The sequence below is a fragment of the Pelobates fuscus genome, chromosome 3 (genome assembly GCF_036172605.1).
Source record: "Pelobates fuscus isolate aPelFus1 chromosome 3, aPelFus1.pri, whole genome shotgun sequence".
Classification (NCBI taxonomy): Eukaryota; Metazoa; Chordata; class Amphibia; order Anura; family Pelobatidae; genus Pelobates; species Pelobates fuscus.
In genome coordinates, this window is record NC_086319.1 from 227,274,372 (window position 1) to 227,292,141 (window position 17,770).

Below are 17,770 nucleotides of genomic sequence, written 5' to 3' on the forward strand. Positions count from 1 at the left end.
AGACCCCCGGTATAAGCAGAAAGTGCCTGAAATGTTACCGAATTACCACAAGTCGGAAAAGGATGCAGCAGTTCCAAAATAAATTAAAAAGTATGCTTTACACAGCGTATAAGGGTGATGTCACAGCACAATGGGAATCTAACAGGGGAAGAGGTGAAAGTAATCCTCCTCCTCCCACGACCACGCCGGCAAGGACAGGATGCTTTACAAACGTGTTGTTGATGGAGGACATGCAGAGCTTTTTAAGTCCTACGCATCGCCACAGCCCTTCGGGGTCCACCCTCAGAGAACGACTCGACTTTTTGGGGTGCTGTCCTTACAGCAGAGATCAGATGAGTCCTTCAGGACTGTAGTGGACACTGAATACACTAGCCTAGCTATACATTTCCCTATCAAATGAGCAGCAGCTACACTTTCCCTCCTCTATCTAAGAAGGCAGCTTCAGAATGAATCTAAAATGGATGCTGTACAGGAGGTGGGAGGGTCTGGAAGGAAGGGTCTGCTGCTGATTGGCTGGAATGTGTCTGCTGACTGAGAGGCACAGGGTCAAAGTTTAGTCAATGATGCCGTGGCGAACGCAAACAAGCTATGTTCGCCAGGATCTATTCGCCAGCGAACAGTTCGGTACATCACTAGTTGCCATGTTTTGTTTTATGATTGTGCCATTCTGTTATAACCTACAGTTAAATTTGAATCCCATAAGAAATAAAATAAATTTATTTTGCCTGCTCACTCATGTTTTCTTTAAAAATGGTACATGTATTACCAATTCTCCAAGGGTATGCAAACTTTTGAGCACTACTGTACATTTTTATATATTAACTTGTATTGGTTTTTATATTTTTCATGATTAAACTGTCAGTATAGTCACTAAAACAGCTTTAGCGTAATTAAGCAGCTGTGGTGTATAGATTATGCCCCTACAGTCTCACTGCTCAATTCTCTGCCATTTAGAAGTTAAATCAGGTTGTTTATGCAGCCCTAGTCACTCCTCCCTCCTTGTGATTAACTCAGCCTTTCTAAACACTTCCTTTAAAGAATCATCTGTTTACACTTTCTTTATTGTAAATTCTGTTTAATTTAGAATGTATTATCTCCTGTTCTGTTAATAGCTTGCTATACTCTGAAGAAGCCTCATGTGTTTGTGATTAAAGTTCAATTTACAAAGCAGGAGATACAAACTTTTAAAGTTATATCTGATTGAAAATGAAACTATTTTGTTTGCATGCAGGCTGTGCCAGTCACAGTCAGGGAAGGTGGGGCTAGGGCTCCAGAAACAAACAGAAACCAAAGTGATTTAGCACAACATTGGCAGTGAATTCAGCAGTAAAACTGTAGAGGTATAATATTTACACAAAATCTGCTTCATTAAGTAAAAGTTGTTTTGGTGACTATAGTGCCCCTTTAATATATTTAAAGAGAGATGCACTGCTTGCTTTTTGAGCCTTCATTTTATCAGTTAATTTTGGTTACAATTTTATTTATCACCGCATATAAGAAATGTCTGCATATCTAATAGTATTAACCAAAATATTTTTTTAACCCTTTTCATATTTGGTCTCTCGCGCTTGTATATATTTTGCTGTCAAAAACTTTTAAAAACGTTGTTGTATTGAGGAACTCCTGTACTCTTCTAGGTTCTCAGATGTTGAAAACGTGTGTATCTCATTCTCTCTTATGTGCGGCCTAGTTGTAAATTACATACCCTATTAATTGTGGGTTTTTTCTACACTTAATCTGGGCATGCATTTTCTTTCTAGTCAATTTTGTCTTTTGTCTTTTGGTGCACATTGTGATAATTATTGGTCTGAGATTTTGGTAGTCCTCTTTGATAGAATTCACCTAAGTCTTTTCATCATTGGGGAGACTGCTGCAATTTCACAGTGTCCATTTTTATTTTATTTCATTACAACTCAAAAATGACCTGAAATAGCGTAAACAAGAATGAATTATTTTTGTTTTACGTTTGCAAAATTGTGCAACTCAAAGCTTCTGTATTACCAATTATTAACTATTTTCTCACAGATTTTTATGAAAACAACACTATCACACTCTTTACAGCAGAGAACCCCTATTCTCAAAGTCCCTTTAACCTGCCACCTAGGCCTGGTATAATTAAGTCTCAAAATGTTATTCTGGAATATTTGTAATGTCTGATTTTGGCTCACAAAAACTGAGTTGTTTAGTGAGGTGTTTAAAAACACACCAATATAAGTCATTGTCATATGGATTTATAAAATAAGAAATTACTCCTAAGCCGCCACTGGGTGGCACTCTTGTTATTTTGTTCAAGTATGTGTACCGTAATACATATGCACCTGTAGGTACATTTGTATTAATGCTCATATAGATAAAACCTTTTTCATAAAGTTTATTATCTTACTTATGAGATGTTATACTTTGATCTGTAATCTTTAGCTTTTAAAAGCTATCGCTAACACAAGCACAATTAGTTTTGTAGTTGTTATTACGTGTATTCTAAAAAAAAGTCTGGTGAAAGATGCTGCAAAATGTTTTGTTGCCTAGATACAATTCATTTATATGTTTTAAACCCTACTGAAAGCACCTTGATCGATAAGCAGATCATGTGGATAGCAAATGAATACTTATGGGGTTATTCACTTAAGTCCAAAAAGTCCTGTACCTAATAGGACAAACCATCCATCTGCAAACATGGCCATGCAATATTGAATGGGCCTGATTTTCATGTAGATTTCAGGCGGACTGAACACTGCAGATGGTTTAAATAAGCCTCTCATCCCGTGTGAATGTCACCAAAGACTTGCAGGAATGATGACGTTCTGGCCCTGAAAGTTACTCAGTAACATGAAGTGAAATGTTCACTAGAAGCACGTTTACAATCTGCTCATGACTTAAACACAAACGATTATTATTATACTGTGATAGAAGTTCCCCTCACCTTCAGGGAAGAACCCCTGCAATCCAACTGTGTCAAAATCCTAGAAACACTATACTCACTTCCACTCCTTTACCAAGTAGACTGTGTGGCATGTGTGGAGGATCACAATACAGCTTGGGGCCAGGACTAAAATGCCCACATTCTTCCCCCCTCCCCCTCACACACATACATGTGCACTGGACACAACTGCACACATTCTAATTTCTCACACATAACTAATTTACCAATCACATATAAGCATACATAATTATCCACACACATAATTAACTACTCACAGACACACCTACTTAAAAACAGACACTTACTTACACACCTACTTACACACAGACACTCCTTAAATCATACAAAACACACATTATTTTAGCACACATAATCAAGCATATCAACACTTCATACAATTAAGTCATAGAGCACCCACCCCCTGAAAGTGTGTAGACACAGGATGCCATCATCAAGTTCAAAGAGCCAACCGAGTGGGTTACCTCCATGGTTGTAGCTGAAAAACCACACACAGACAAACTACCGCTCCAGTTATAGGGATTTGGGATAGTGCGCGGGTAAATTCTGTCTTTCATTTTTATTGTGTAGTCGTTGCTGCCACCCAGGAGTAGTGTGAGTTTGAGTACAGGGCTTAATTGTGTATGTTTGTATTTGCTTTTGTATCACACATCCATTATGCATTACAGCATTACAATGCTGCCACACACCGCATGTGCTCCCTATCAAGGGTGAATAAGTATGTTATAGTTCAGAAGAATACCCCTCTGTCTACAGAGAACACAGCAAGGTGAATTGCTAGCGTAGGACTCACCTAAGAGGTTTTGCCTTGACGTGGCATTGGAGTGATACTAAAAAACCTTTAGTTATTTAAACGTGCATAGGGATTTGAGATAGCGTGCAAATAACTCTTTTTTTTAAACTACGGGTTTAAACCGGAGAGACCTTAACAAGCTCATCAAACAATATCATTACCCATTACCTACCATCAAAGTAATAATATGCACACTTGTATTAATCTTGAGGAAACATACAGACAGGAACTGGCAATAATGTTTTAGTTTTAAAAGTTATTTCGATTGACAGATGTTAGTGACCAATGATAATGAAACATGCATTTCTGCTAAATTAGGAGTGCAATTGTATTAAAGTATTATACATCAGATAGTATTGCACTATTGAATTATTTATGCTTTCCTATATATTCAGTGTTACTATATCTTTGTATCTTTGTATAAGGAGTAGTGGCTACAGGGTACATCAGAACATCATTTATACCCTCTAAAGCAGTGGTTCCTAAACCAGAAAATGTTGATAAGCAGTTAGAAGCATGACACACAAATTTTGCTTGAAACACACGATTTGAATCATTTTATTTAAGTAATTAATATCATGAAATATTTGTCCTGTTCGCTACATTGTTTGTAAACATATTCATATTCACTGTATTGACAGTTTCATCATGCTAATTGCTAGCTATACATCATTCCTAATGTTCTATTAGATTTATGAACAACATGATGAGAAAGAAAACATAATTTTAGCAGATATTTGACCAAACTACATAAAAACTGAACATTATAGAAATAAAATATAGATAATAAAATTTTGCCATTTAGGGAAATTTAATTTTAGTAGTTTTATACTAGAAAATATATGTACATTATTCAAATTTCACACATTAAGAAATTAAATAGCAATAAACAACCACAAATAGACAGGTACAGACATTTTAAATAACCTAGACCAAATAACGCAACAGTACAGCAACAAAAATAATCTACACAGCTTGAGAAAAATAAAGGTTGCTCTTGCACCTCTGTCAGTGATGTCTATGGACAAATGGTCAATACAAATAAAGAATGGTATCATACAAATACAGGAGGCAATAAAGATGATACCTTATTGAAGAGGTTCAGAGTACAGACTTCCCATGCCTCTTCTTTAGGCATCTCATATGGTATGAAAGAAGAATAAAACTGAGGAACCCAGAAATTTTAAATCCTAAATTTTCCTAGTCAACATCGCATTTACTTTTTTATGTGCAAAAATGTTTTTCATGTGTGTCTTAGAATATAATTGTCCAATTGATTCCAATAAGCACTTTTCTATGGAGAAAAGTGAATACTGGCAACAATTTGCCCTGGAAAGAATCTGTCTCTCTTTTTACCGATGTATCAGAAAAAAACATGGACACTGTTGTATGTGGAGCCAGAGTGGAGACTTCTTATCATGGCACCATCTGTAAATTATCAGAGTGCACGCACAACAGTTTTTGTATTATCCACCAGGCAAGAAATCCTAGGTTCTATAATACATAAGTAATTTAAATATGTTTACCATCTGATGCTTTTGAGTGGTATGTTGCCCTAAAACAAATTGCTAAATTAATCGCCAGGCATAAAAATGTATTTGGCACCTCAAATTAGCTCAGTTCTCCCAAAATTCCAGTGTGAACAGCCTATTCCGCTCGAACCCCCACAGTCAATAGCATTCCATAGAGGCAGCACACCTACTTTGTCTATGTAGCATTGGTTAGCTCTCTTCCCAACTGTAACCACATTTAGCATGTGGCTGCGGTTTCACTGGTTCAATTTCTCCTCACCCAATGTGAAAGGATAAGTGGATTTTCTAAGTTCCCATTATGGTGCATTAGATCCCAAATTCTTGCGGTTCATGAACATTTCATTGTAATGCTCGTGTGCTAATTAATACAAACATTCAAATAAGTTTAATAATCTTACATTGCATATGACTATGATCGTATTTCTTGGCACAAAACTATTTTATTTAAGTTGGAAGCAGGCACGTTGTACCAGTCATGCTCATGAACAATGCAGATATTAGTTTAAAGAACTCTGCTAATTGTAATAATGAAATCATTTTAATAAGATGTATTTTACTAAAGTGCACAAATAAATAAAAGTGGACTTTATGTACCTTTGATGCAAGTATAGACAATGTTTTTTAATTAATACAATGGGACAAATACCTTATAAAACCAGCTGAAAGTTCACATGAGAAATGACACACATTCAGTCCAATATTTTTTTGCTATATCAAGGTTAAATATAAACATTTTAAAATAACTGCATTGCAATGTTGGAGAGAGCAATATACATCCGTTTTTAATATATATATATATATATATATATATATATATATATATATATATATATATATATATATATATATATATATATATTGGTTTTTATTCCCAGGTGACCTTCTTACCTACAAGGAGCAAGCAAATATGTATAAATGCTTATGTGTCCAAACAGTCCCAATGTATGCCAATAAAATTTGAATTAGGGGCCAGACAACACAAGTTAAAACATATTAATCCATTCATATTTTAATATTGCCATTATGCTCTGTTTCCAAAAATAGGATAATGTTTTCATTGATTGACAATATACACAATAGAATGTTATGTTATGCATCTAGAAGATAGGGTCACAAAAAAGTTATACCTGGGTATGAAAGAATGCATATGTAATGCCAATTTTGTAGACATTTGTATTTATTACATTTTTTAAGCTTTTGTTTAATAAGTATCCCCAATTAAAAGTGATTCCCTTTTTAAAACAGTGAGCTACAAACTAACATGTAGCAAAACGGCTGTTGTACCAACAATTAGAAAATAGAATATCTGTGTAAACAAATCAGCTAATCCTACAGTTTATTATTTAACCTTTAAAGTGCTTTAAGTATATGTCTACCTATGTATGTTTTTTATGCATTTAGCAGGGCACTCTAAGCAGGTACAGATGTTAGGTGCAATGTGTAAGTTGTAATGGGTGCGATTTTTTAATAAATTAATAATTATATCTGCTTTAAAGCTCCACACTTCTCTCCCTCCTACCCAACCTGCAATTAGTTTTACTTCTCAAATAATGCTGTACAATGCTGTACATGTATGTTGCTGGGAGTAGAAGTTCAGTTAGTAGCTTTCAATATTAAAAAGTTGACAGTTCCAGAATCCCTTGTGTTTCCCTTAAATAACTATTTAAGGGATATTTTTTTTAAGCAATGACATAGAACTATGGTTCCCATCCCGGTCAAATTGGATGGATTTGCTTGTGAAGGAGAAAGGTAAAATGTTTGATGAAGAAGAGTCAGACTTATAACTGAAGTGATTTCTACAAATTGCTACAACTATAAGAAAGAGATGGCATTTAGTGCATATTGGGACATTCCAGACTGTGTGTCTAGGGACATAGTGACGGGGGACATGTGTGCACTATAACCTGTGCTCTCTGCACAAGTAGTTATGGTTCTTTGAGTATCCTTTTACATAAATGTAATTGATGGATTCAAATCTGGTTTGGTGAGAGCTCAGAAGCTGCAATGACTGGGTTTTTGCATAAAATGTGGGTATGCACTTACCTTTTTTTAATTTATCTATTTTGCACTTATGCATTTATACTATTTATATAATGCATTACAAACACAATGGGTCATTTACAGCCTGGAGAGTCCCATTAAGCACTAAATGCTCGTTCCTCTAGTTAGACTAAATAAGCATGATAGTGAAATATTTATACCTTACATACACACAATGGTTTATGGTTTGTTAAAATTAAAACTATTATTATAATATTATGACAGGGGGACTTTTTAAAAAGATCCCCTGAGTGCCTTTTGGTAGTATTCTTCAACAGATTGTTGCTATGTTATTTAGCTTCAGAATTTTATTTAAATTGCATCACTGAGTAAACCTGAATAAACCACCTCAAATTAACCATTTCTCAAGTTACTATAACCAGGAAAATGAACACCAGTATTATTTTGAAGCAGTGCACAGCTATACAATGGGGCTCATTATGTAGCTCAGACAGTGATGAATGGAGTGACAATGTAACAGAAACTCAATTTGACTTCAAAGACATAGTACCCAGTCTGCACCATTGGATATTAATATGCCTAGATGTGTTAACTACAAGCTAACACACAGCTTTAAGTGATACTTTTTATGTTGGAAGACATGGGGGAAGGGAAAAGTAGAGAAACCAGTCAATTCTGAATTACTTATTTTTCATAGATAGACAGACAGATAGACAGACAGTTGGACTGATAGATTGTTCAATAAATAGATTGCTTGATCGATTGGCCAGACAAGAATTTCTGTAAAATAGTGCCTGCCAGAGCTGCAACTGTCCTTATCAGAAGTAAAATATCAGTACCAAAAATGAATCTTCTGATGCTTATTTCTTGAACCTGTGATTAGCTTAGTTAAAATTCCACTTGACTATGAACCTTCCCTTTCGCCACACCCTGTAACATTGTTTAGGCCTCGTCAAGCTGCAGACCACCACAAAGGCTGTACTACAACTACCACCACTTGCAGGCTCTCGACAACAGCTTAAGGAAACAAGTCCTAAAGACGACACAAACTATGGCATTACAATGACTCATTTACTTTTAGCATATATATTTAATTATTACACTAAAAACATTGAGTAGAATTGGATGTGCGTGTTCTGATGACTGAGACATTGGATTTTTGTGAACATGCATTTTTTTTAATCGACCCCACTCCTATATACATATACAATGCAAGCCTATATTTCCACTAAATTCTCATTAAGGAGCAGGGATACCCTGCCTTTTCTTGATAGCACATCTGCCATATTAATAAATTGTCTCTTGTAATTTCTTTCTTAACATAGGCTTCTTTCTCTTAGCACATTCAGGATTTCTCCATAGACTTCAATTAAGGAACTGCTAATCAGTAAGCAGAGTAAACCCTTTGTCTGCTAAGAGAATCCAGCCTCATGTCTTTGCTAGTTGCACATTATCTACAACCTTCTATTTACGTCATTAGCCATGTAATCCAGAATCCTAAAACTCTTGTTTTATAAATAGTACCTTTAACTGATCAGCACTATAAACAGACTCACAACAGAAAATGAGAGGCTTACAGAAACAAAACAGTCAACAAGTTCATCCGTTCATTTACAAAAATCTAAATAGAAATCTAATAAATAAGAATATTAAGTTCAAGGGAAGGAAGTTACTGCAATAAGAGAAACCACATATGCATCATATAAGAATTTATGGGTAACTTGTTATGATAGCAGGTTATCATGCAGGGTGCTGTAGACGTTAAGTCGCTGTCGTAACTGTAAAGAAACATTACTGTCCACGTACTGTGTTTACTGAATGCCGTGGATATAAATGTCCAATCATGTTTTGATTTTGTGTTTCCAGAGAGTTTCTTCCAAAGAAAACAAAATATGGATTGCCAAGTGAACGATAGGGATTTAAGAACCAGGTAACTGATTTCTTCTGTTTCTACTTTTTCTTGTGTTTATAAGGTCTTTCATTTTTCCGTAGTTTTTGAATTTGGGTGCTTCAGATTCATGGCGGGTTTTCTGTCTGGTCTCCTTGCAGTACTGTTTAATCATTAGCATCTCAGAGTCACTGAATGCTCCTGTGAGATCTTTGTGATGGAAATGAATTCCACTTAATGCACTTGCCCACAACCACTGAGACTTGTCAGTCATCATAGTCACGATCTCCGGTTCTAGAATCTTTAAATTGACCTTTGCTATTGTTTGCTTGAAAGCATTCTCTGTGGATATGCAATGGTAAAGTCCTTGGTCGGTGTCCTGGATAGACCGGATAAGGAGTCCTTGACCAGTAAAAATAATTCTCTCATTTAATTTGACCTGTATGGGAAAAAAAGATAATTTAACATCTTGGTCACACTGCACACATAGCAAAGTATATAGTATAGATGTCATCCATACAATGAATGCTGATGGTTAAGGAGTGCTTTAGATACTTTAAAAAAATATAATTAATACATTGTTCAGTTTAATTTATCAGAACATTTATATAATTAAATGGTACACGCATCTGAACTGTGCAGGTTTTGTGGTTTCCAGTGAATGTGAAGTAGATAGACAGACAGACAGACAGACAGACAGATAGACAAGACAAGACCACCTTTTAACAAATGCTTTCTACACATTGATAAGACACAACTATATATACATTTTGACTCAATATGTAAGTGTTGCACACATCTTATCTATATATTGAAGTAATAATATATCATTTGTCAGCTCACTTCATATTCGAAAAATTGGTTCACAAAATAACTATATTTAATAAGATTTTTTTATAGCATTTATAGCTTGATCCAACAAAGTACATATATTTGCACTGTTTCTGCCTCTTGATATGTTTTAAACAAAGATTCAATATTATTTATCCAACATTCTTCGCTTCCTAAACAAGTGTTTTACTGCACAGTGTCGTCACATACACTTTAAAGGCTGTTAAAAAGCTTTTTTTTTTTCAGTTAAATAATCCCAAACTCCATTTGTTTTTTTGGCAATCTGAGGTCTAATTTCCAGACAATGATGCTGATATTGTCTAGGCGGAAAGCACAGCTGATGATTTAGGGTATGTAACAGTGGCTTACTGTTCCAAAATGCACAGAGTCATGGCTACAGAAATCCCCACATGTTTTCTTTTTTTTACAAAGGACAGCACAGCAAAGAAACTGATTACTTCTCTGTGGTTGTAATATGCTCATTTGTATGTGTTTCTTATTATTGTTTTGAACTAAAATAAATACCTTGTAAATAACCCAAAGTTTTGACTTATTTTGTGAAAGTGGTTTGTAAACGCATACAACTCACTGCTTATTAAATACCTCCTTTGTTTAGTGTCGTCACAAAAACACAGGTGTTAAAGCAGAGGTTCTAGTATGACTGGCACACCTTTCACACTACTTATAATACAGCATATCCACAGTATGTCCTTTTATATTCATCTCTGATATTCCCTGGATCATATAGAACAAATCAGGACACTCCTACAAAATAGATTTTCTGGAGTTTAATTAGTGATGAGATGTTAGCTGTGAACCTTGTTAGCAACTAGAAATTGTCATTTTTGCAAATCTCTAAATTTACTTTGTTTATTGTACCAGTACACAATGTAAACTGCAATGTTATCCTCCTTTATTGCAGTGGTGTTTAATCCATACAACACCACCCTATTCTTGAGCTTACACAGCTATGGAGAGGGAGAAATTAGTGAGGGTTGAAATTCCAATGTATGGTTTTAGCCAGGCAACTAAACTATTGTATTTGGATGTGCATTAATGAGAGAATTTTCCACAAAATTACTAATTTGATGTCATATTAGAATTTATTTTTTCATGTCTGTGAATAAAGACCAAAGGTACTTGTTGTTTTACTTATAACCCTCCTTTGTCGTGTCTCCTGTGTGCACATCAATAAACTTTGTTCATGGTATAAATAAGGTTATGCCAGGAAGCAGCACTTTCAAATGAGGTCCTCGGTTCCAGATTCCAATGGAGCAACATGAAAAATAAGAGGACAACATTCCAAATATAGTGAAGTATTTAGGGTACTACACTATACATATACTACACTATGTGTAGATTTTTGTCCTCTTATTTGGAACCGAGGACCTCATTTTAAGCGCTGCTTCCCAGCATCCCTGGTTTGTGAAGTTCTAGCTGCTATATACACAAAAACAAGCGCCAGAAATCTCTCCCTCTCCTACAGTTTGTTCATGGCATGCTCATTTTGCTTTGTTCTTCTACCAACATTTTATGTTCATATTTTCTTCTCACACGTGTTGCATAAAAAATAGTATTTCAGCACTTATATGAAATATTGCAAGAAGGAAGATTCAAAATAATCTCTTGGAAATTATACATCCTCTGACATTATTAAAAATTAAAAATTAATTGAAAGTATTCATTGTTTATTCATCCCTGGATAACAATCTAAACATGAAACTTGCTGCCTTAGTTTTTTTGTATCGCATGTTTCACATAATTTGAAGCTACAAGAAAATAGTTGTTTTTTTTATTAGACATGTAAAACCTATAGTGATTTTATCTTGTTTCTTTAGCTCACCTCTTTCCTCCGGTCTTTATCTTTCTGTAAGAGCCACTTGACAGATGCCTGTGGAGATTTTGCACTACACTCCAGGAAAGTTGTGTTGTTTCTGACTCCATACTGAATAATTTCTGCAGTGTTTCTATACTCTGGAAAGGAACCAAATAAAGGTCACAATCTCTGAAATACTATGCCAAAAAGCCAGTCCTTTCCAAAACGGCTAAATATATTTAGCTACATAAAGCCAAGCCAAAGGAAAAAATGTATGTGTACAGGAGCCACATCACAGGTTAAAACCGCCAAGGGCTGGGTAATCCATGCTTTGGACTATAAATCTTCAATTATTATTGCATAATTTCTTTAGTCTGGAAAAGTGAAATGGAAATATCAAGCAAACTGTTAATAGGAAAAAAATGCTGTATATGAAATGTTGTGGTATATGAATATAAATAATTGGCTTCTAATTTGAAATATTATTAAGTGAGTTCAGAATGTATTATCATGTATTATCTTAAATAATACAGATTTAAAGGGACACTCCAGGCACCCAGACCACTTCTGCCTATTGGAGTGGTCTGGGTGCCAACTCCCACTACTCTTAACCCTGCAAGTGTAATTATTGCAGTTTTTTATAAACTTCAATAATTACCTTGCAGGGTTAACTCCACCTCTAGTGGCTGTGTGAGGACCTCCAACGTCGTTCATTTCCCCATAGGAAAGCATTGACAATCTTTTTCAATGCTTTCCTATGGGAAGCGCTAATGCGCATGCGCGGCAAAGTCGCGCATGCGCATTAGGTCTCCCGGCCGGTGGGCAGGATCAGTCTCGCCCACCGGCCGACGGTGTCAGAAGGAGGAGCGGCGCGGAGGAGGAGACAGCGACGAGGGACATCGCCGCTGCCTCAGGTAAGTGACTGAAGAGGTTTTCACCCCTCCAGCAACTGGGGATTGGGGGCTGGGAGGGAGAGGGAACCTGCAGTGCCAGGAAAACAATCTGGAGTTTTCCTTTCAGCTTCAAGGCTTTAATCAATACCCATATTGTGGAGAGAAAGAAGTGATTGTACTTGATAGTTTCTGGAAGTGTATAGGAATACAGCAATTCTGGAGAGAGGAAAAATATTATTTGTCTTCATTGACAAGCATTGAAGTCAATAATACTATGTATGTCCTGCATTTGTACATATGTATTGTGTTTTTTTATACAGAACAATCAAACCCATAAAAAGTAAGAGTTTGAACCTATTAATAGTCAGCTAAAAACCATACCTTTTAGATTAGATCCACGGCATTGTGCAACTGGATTTCCATGTTTTATATCTTGTTTTCGGCTTTTTCTAGAACATTTGGGGGAAAAAAGAAAACATCAACCATATACTATGTCTAATAGGTTATGCACTTAAGTTAAGAGTGTTGCTTTCATGAGAATCATTATTTAAAAAGTTAAAGGGTTACTCCAAGCACCATGACCACTGCAATTATTTGAAATGCAGCACATACCGAGTTTAATTCCTCTACTGCTGGATTTGTAACTTCACCTCTGGCAGCATCACTGGAGTGTCACAAGCCAACAAAATGTAAATTCTTTGCAAATTTTCAATACACAAAATCTAAACTGTTGGCTGTTAGACTTCAGCTCATGCTTTCAGCCAATGAATGTGTGACAAGTTCGGCAACCGGCTTATGCAGCTCTGCAGAAGCCAGATGTCTTAAATCCTGCTTCATAGGAGATCCACGCCAGATGGTAAAATGGTTTGCCCCACTACTGGGGAATGGGGCCATGTTACTCCTACCATCATATTCACTACAGCGGGTTATAATACCGATATGATGATACATAATGATCTGTCATCCTTGATGATAAACTAAATGGTAAACATAAATAAGAGTGTATTTGCTTAGGATAGAGTTAATTTGAGTACAATATTCTGTTTCAAGATTAAATTTGTACTATCAACACAAAAAGGAATAAGAAATCATTCCCAGTACACCATTGGATGACAGCTGAACACTCATATGTTGCAAAATGTTACCGACACACATTTGATATTGTTGCTTTAATTTTTTGCAACACAAGAATGCATTTCAGGAATACTACAAACGTATTTACTGTTACTTTGATAGTTAAGACCTATTGATTCATGGTTGCAAATGAACAGTCTTTTGCAGCATGAGATTTTTAAGAACATGAACGGTTATGCTAATACGTAAAGCACTGTGCCTATTGCCACTGTGTCAGTAGCTTCTAATCAAAGGTAATTTGTTTACAGGTATAAATGCAGAGAAAAACAAAGCTTGTAAAAATACTAAAAAATAAAAATATTTTTATTAGTGATGCATAGCTATATCAGATTTACCTTACTTTGCAAACACACCGTGGTATCCTGTAACTTTAATCTATCACCATATTCATACACAATTTATGTGACATATGTTTAGAAGAATTCAAACGTAAACAGTGCTTTTTCTGAGGTTTTTTTCTTCTTCTATGTTTTAGTACCTGTAGTTCACGGGTTAATAATTTTATAGGTGTGGTTTTGCGAAGAGATTAGTAGCAGTGGGTTGACTGTTAATCATTCTGCACATGTTATCCGATTAATCAGGATTAAAATTGACTCTGTCAGTTTAACCCCTTAAGGACCAAGCTTCTGGAATAAAAGGGAATCATGACATGTTACACATGTCATGTGTCCTTAAGTGGTTAAGGCTTCTGAGAAAGTGCGTTTGAGGTCTGTAGCTCCCTATTGCCCCCTTCTGACTATGTAAGTTTTTTTTTGTTTTGTTTTTTGGTGCTTTATGTATAGAATTTTGATAAGGATCAATTTGTAAAATACCATAGATTGTTGCTCCAGACTTTGAGTTGAGCTGTTATCTGGTGGTACCCTTGATAACAAAGTGACCCAGCAGCATCACAATCTCCTAGAGTGCACTGTCGTGTCAGGTACTATAGGATGCTGCTAGTGACATTTGGATAGTGGGGCAGCAGGCAATATCAGCACAATGTATAGACTAGAAATACACAAACTTGTATTTGGTACGGTCTGAAAGAGATTTATTCATTTAACCCTTAATAGTTTAACTAAAATCTAAATGACAAAATTTAGGCTGAAGTAGCTGAATTGGAAACATTATCCAACTCATCGATAGTATAGGTTTAGCAATTTTAGCCTGCATTTTGCAATTCTGTGTTCAACTCAATTGAATTGGCGTTTAGTAAATAACCCTGTAAACATTCTTACTTCTTTCCTGATGGGTAAAATCTTGAGCAGACCTTTCCATCCCAGGCACAATAAGGATCTCGAGCGAGGCAACAGTCAGCACAAGCTGTGCCATAAACGTGGCAGCGGTGCAGAGACACTTGTGTAATGCCTTCCTCTGAGCTAACATATAATTGTTGCTGTGAAAAAAATATATATATACATATATAAATATACAGGTTTTAATTGCATTCATGGCAGTTTTTTAATTATTCAATGCTGTGATAAAATGTAACAAACAATAGACATTATTGTGGAAAAATATTAATTATTTATTATTTATTAATTATTTAATAATTCACAATCATTGTTCACCTACATGGCAAAGAAAGGGTTAAAAGGACACTCTGCATATCAGACCACTATAGTTTTAAGTAAGCCTCACCCCTCCACACAAATTCTAATACAATTCTTTGGTAATTCCTCATTCCCAGTTCAAATTTCTGTATGGAGTGTTAATTCAGCATGAGGTGTGTCAGCTCCCTGCTCCCCCTCTCCGTTGTGGCTGCTCGTGCCCGCTCATCTCCCCGGTCCAGAAAGCAGTTTAGTTTCTCTGGTTCTTCATCCGAGGTAAGCGTGATAAATCAGTCCCCATGGGACACCATCAGGGCTCCGTCAGCTCCCCAGCGGTACTGTACCGAGTGGTCTATCAACTTCTTGGCCACTGGAGCCAATTTTCTCTTTTCCAGTAATGCGGCAAAGGGAAGAACAGTAGGGAGGCGCCTTCAAACTTTGTGCTCCCCAGCGTTTTGGAGTGAGCCTTGATGGCTGATTGCATGGCCGTGTTTCTGATGACTATTATAGTGTCTTGTGTGTCTGCCTCTGGAGCTGTCATCACTTTCCTGACCCTGAATGCTGTGAGTATCATTGTGGGGTCTGCTTCCCCCTTCATGCCTATGGTTGTGATCAGCTGCTGGGTGTAGGGAAGTAGTGAATGCCCTTTTACCTCTTCGTGTATTCCCCTGAGGCAGATATTGAGGCGCCTGTGTCGGGACTCCAGGAAAGCCACAGTGCGGTTTAGCCTAGGGATGGTAAAATGGCACAGAGCACTATGATTGGCTGGATTTCAAGCTTACCAATCAGAGTGCTGTGACAGGTAAATGTAGAGACTTACCTGTCAGTCTCTTCATTTAACTGTCAGAGCACTCTGATTGAATGGCTTAAACAAACAAACCAACCAGAGTGCTTTGAGCCAAATTGCAGGGCGGGGCAAGGCTTTATAAGAGCTCAGTCTGCATGGTGCCCTCCACGGGTGATGATGGATTACTTTTTTTTTTTTTTTTCAAAGTGCGACTGTTATTATGGATTTTTATTTGGCCTTTTTTGGGGCTGAAAAAAGAAGATTTTAGAAAAAAGAAGACATCAAATGGTAAGTTTTATATATTTTTTTTTTAACAGGTATCTAGTTATTGGTCCCCCCCTCACTATTTTTAGAGTGAGGGGGGTAGGTAGGGGCTAATTAATTTTTGTTGGGAGGGGGGGTGACAAGAGGGTTTGGGGACCCTAGTCACCTGGGGGGTTACAATAGGTGTCTCCCCCCTTATTTTACTTTAGGGCCCCCACCTGCCGCTCAGAGGTGGGGGCTGAGGGGGAGGACAATAGGTCCCTCCCATTATTTTACTTTAGGGCCCCCACCCGCCATTCAGGGGTGAGGGTCTGGGGTGGGCAACAGGTCCCCCCTTCAGGTTAGAAACCCGGGAGGGGGGACATGTGTTGGTTTGTTTTTTTACAGTGAGCAGCCACAGGCTTACTAGACATGCCCCTACTTGAGGTATAGCGAGTAGGGGCAGAATTGACTAATACTAAGTAATCTTTACTTAGTATTAGTAAATTTGGCTGAAAGACCAATTTAGGTCTTTCAGCCTTTTGGTAGATAGCTCCCTAATACCGTGTGAATTAGGGAGTTATCTACATACTCATCCCAATCCATTGACTGTAATGGAAGTAACATTTTATATGAATGTGTGTTACTTGATTGTTGTAAGTGTTGCAAATGCTTACAGCTGAATCCTGGCTATGTTTGTATACTTTTTATTTAAACTTGTATACAGTGTAACATTCTTCCACTGGGTAGGTATATTAGTACTTCGTCAATACTGTGCTTCGGAACTTCGACACTTCGCACTTCGGAACTTCGACACTTCGGAACTTCGACACTTCGGAACTTCGACACTTCGGAACTTCGACACTTCGGAACTTCGACACTTCGGAACTTCGACACTTCGGAACTTCGACACTTCGGAAATTTGGCAATTTCGGAACTTCAGCAATTCAGCTATTCAGACATTCGGAAGTATCTGAATGTCTGAATTGCCCGGAATTCGTCTGAATTGACATTTGGAAAGAAATGAATTGCCCATGTCTAGTTTAGCCTCTGTACCTGCTGTGTAAATCCTTCCAGGTTGGTTTCAGTGGCTTGCAGCCGAGTTTCCAGAGCTGTGTCTCTTTCCTCTACCTCTTGGAGCTATTTCTGCATTGCCCCCATATCTTGTCGTATCTCCTGGAGATCCGACTTCCAGATTTGGCGCATTTCCAGGAGCATCTGCTTTATGTCCCCTTTGTTTGGGGGAGATGAGTCTTCATCATTCCCGGTGTAAGTCACCATGTCTTGTAGAGGTAAGTAGCTCCTCTTCCTCCTCTAGGGATTACTCTGAGGTTTCTTCTGCGTGACTTAGTGCGGGCACCATTTTAGAAGGCACTGGTGGTGTA

General features: G+C 37.0%; 1 protein-coding gene across 1 annotated transcript in view; it reads right to left on the reverse strand.

The window, feature by feature from the left end:
* Positions 1-8,316: 8,316 nt before the first annotated feature.
* SEMA3C (semaphorin 3C) overlaps positions 8,317-17,770 on the reverse strand; it is a 171,490-nt gene continuing 162,036 nt past the window's right edge. Inside the window, exons 15-18 of the mRNA XM_063448177.1 lie at positions 15,044-15,201; positions 13,074-13,141; positions 11,827-11,957; positions 8,317-9,591 (exon numbers count right to left, since the gene is read on the reverse strand). Coding sequence (XP_063304247.1) covers positions 9,184-9,591; positions 11,827-11,957; positions 13,074-13,141; positions 15,044-15,201 — 765 coding nt within the window. The 3' untranslated portion in view covers positions 8,317-9,183. The remainder of the gene's footprint in view (positions 9,592-11,826; positions 11,958-13,073; positions 13,142-15,043; positions 15,202-17,770) is intronic.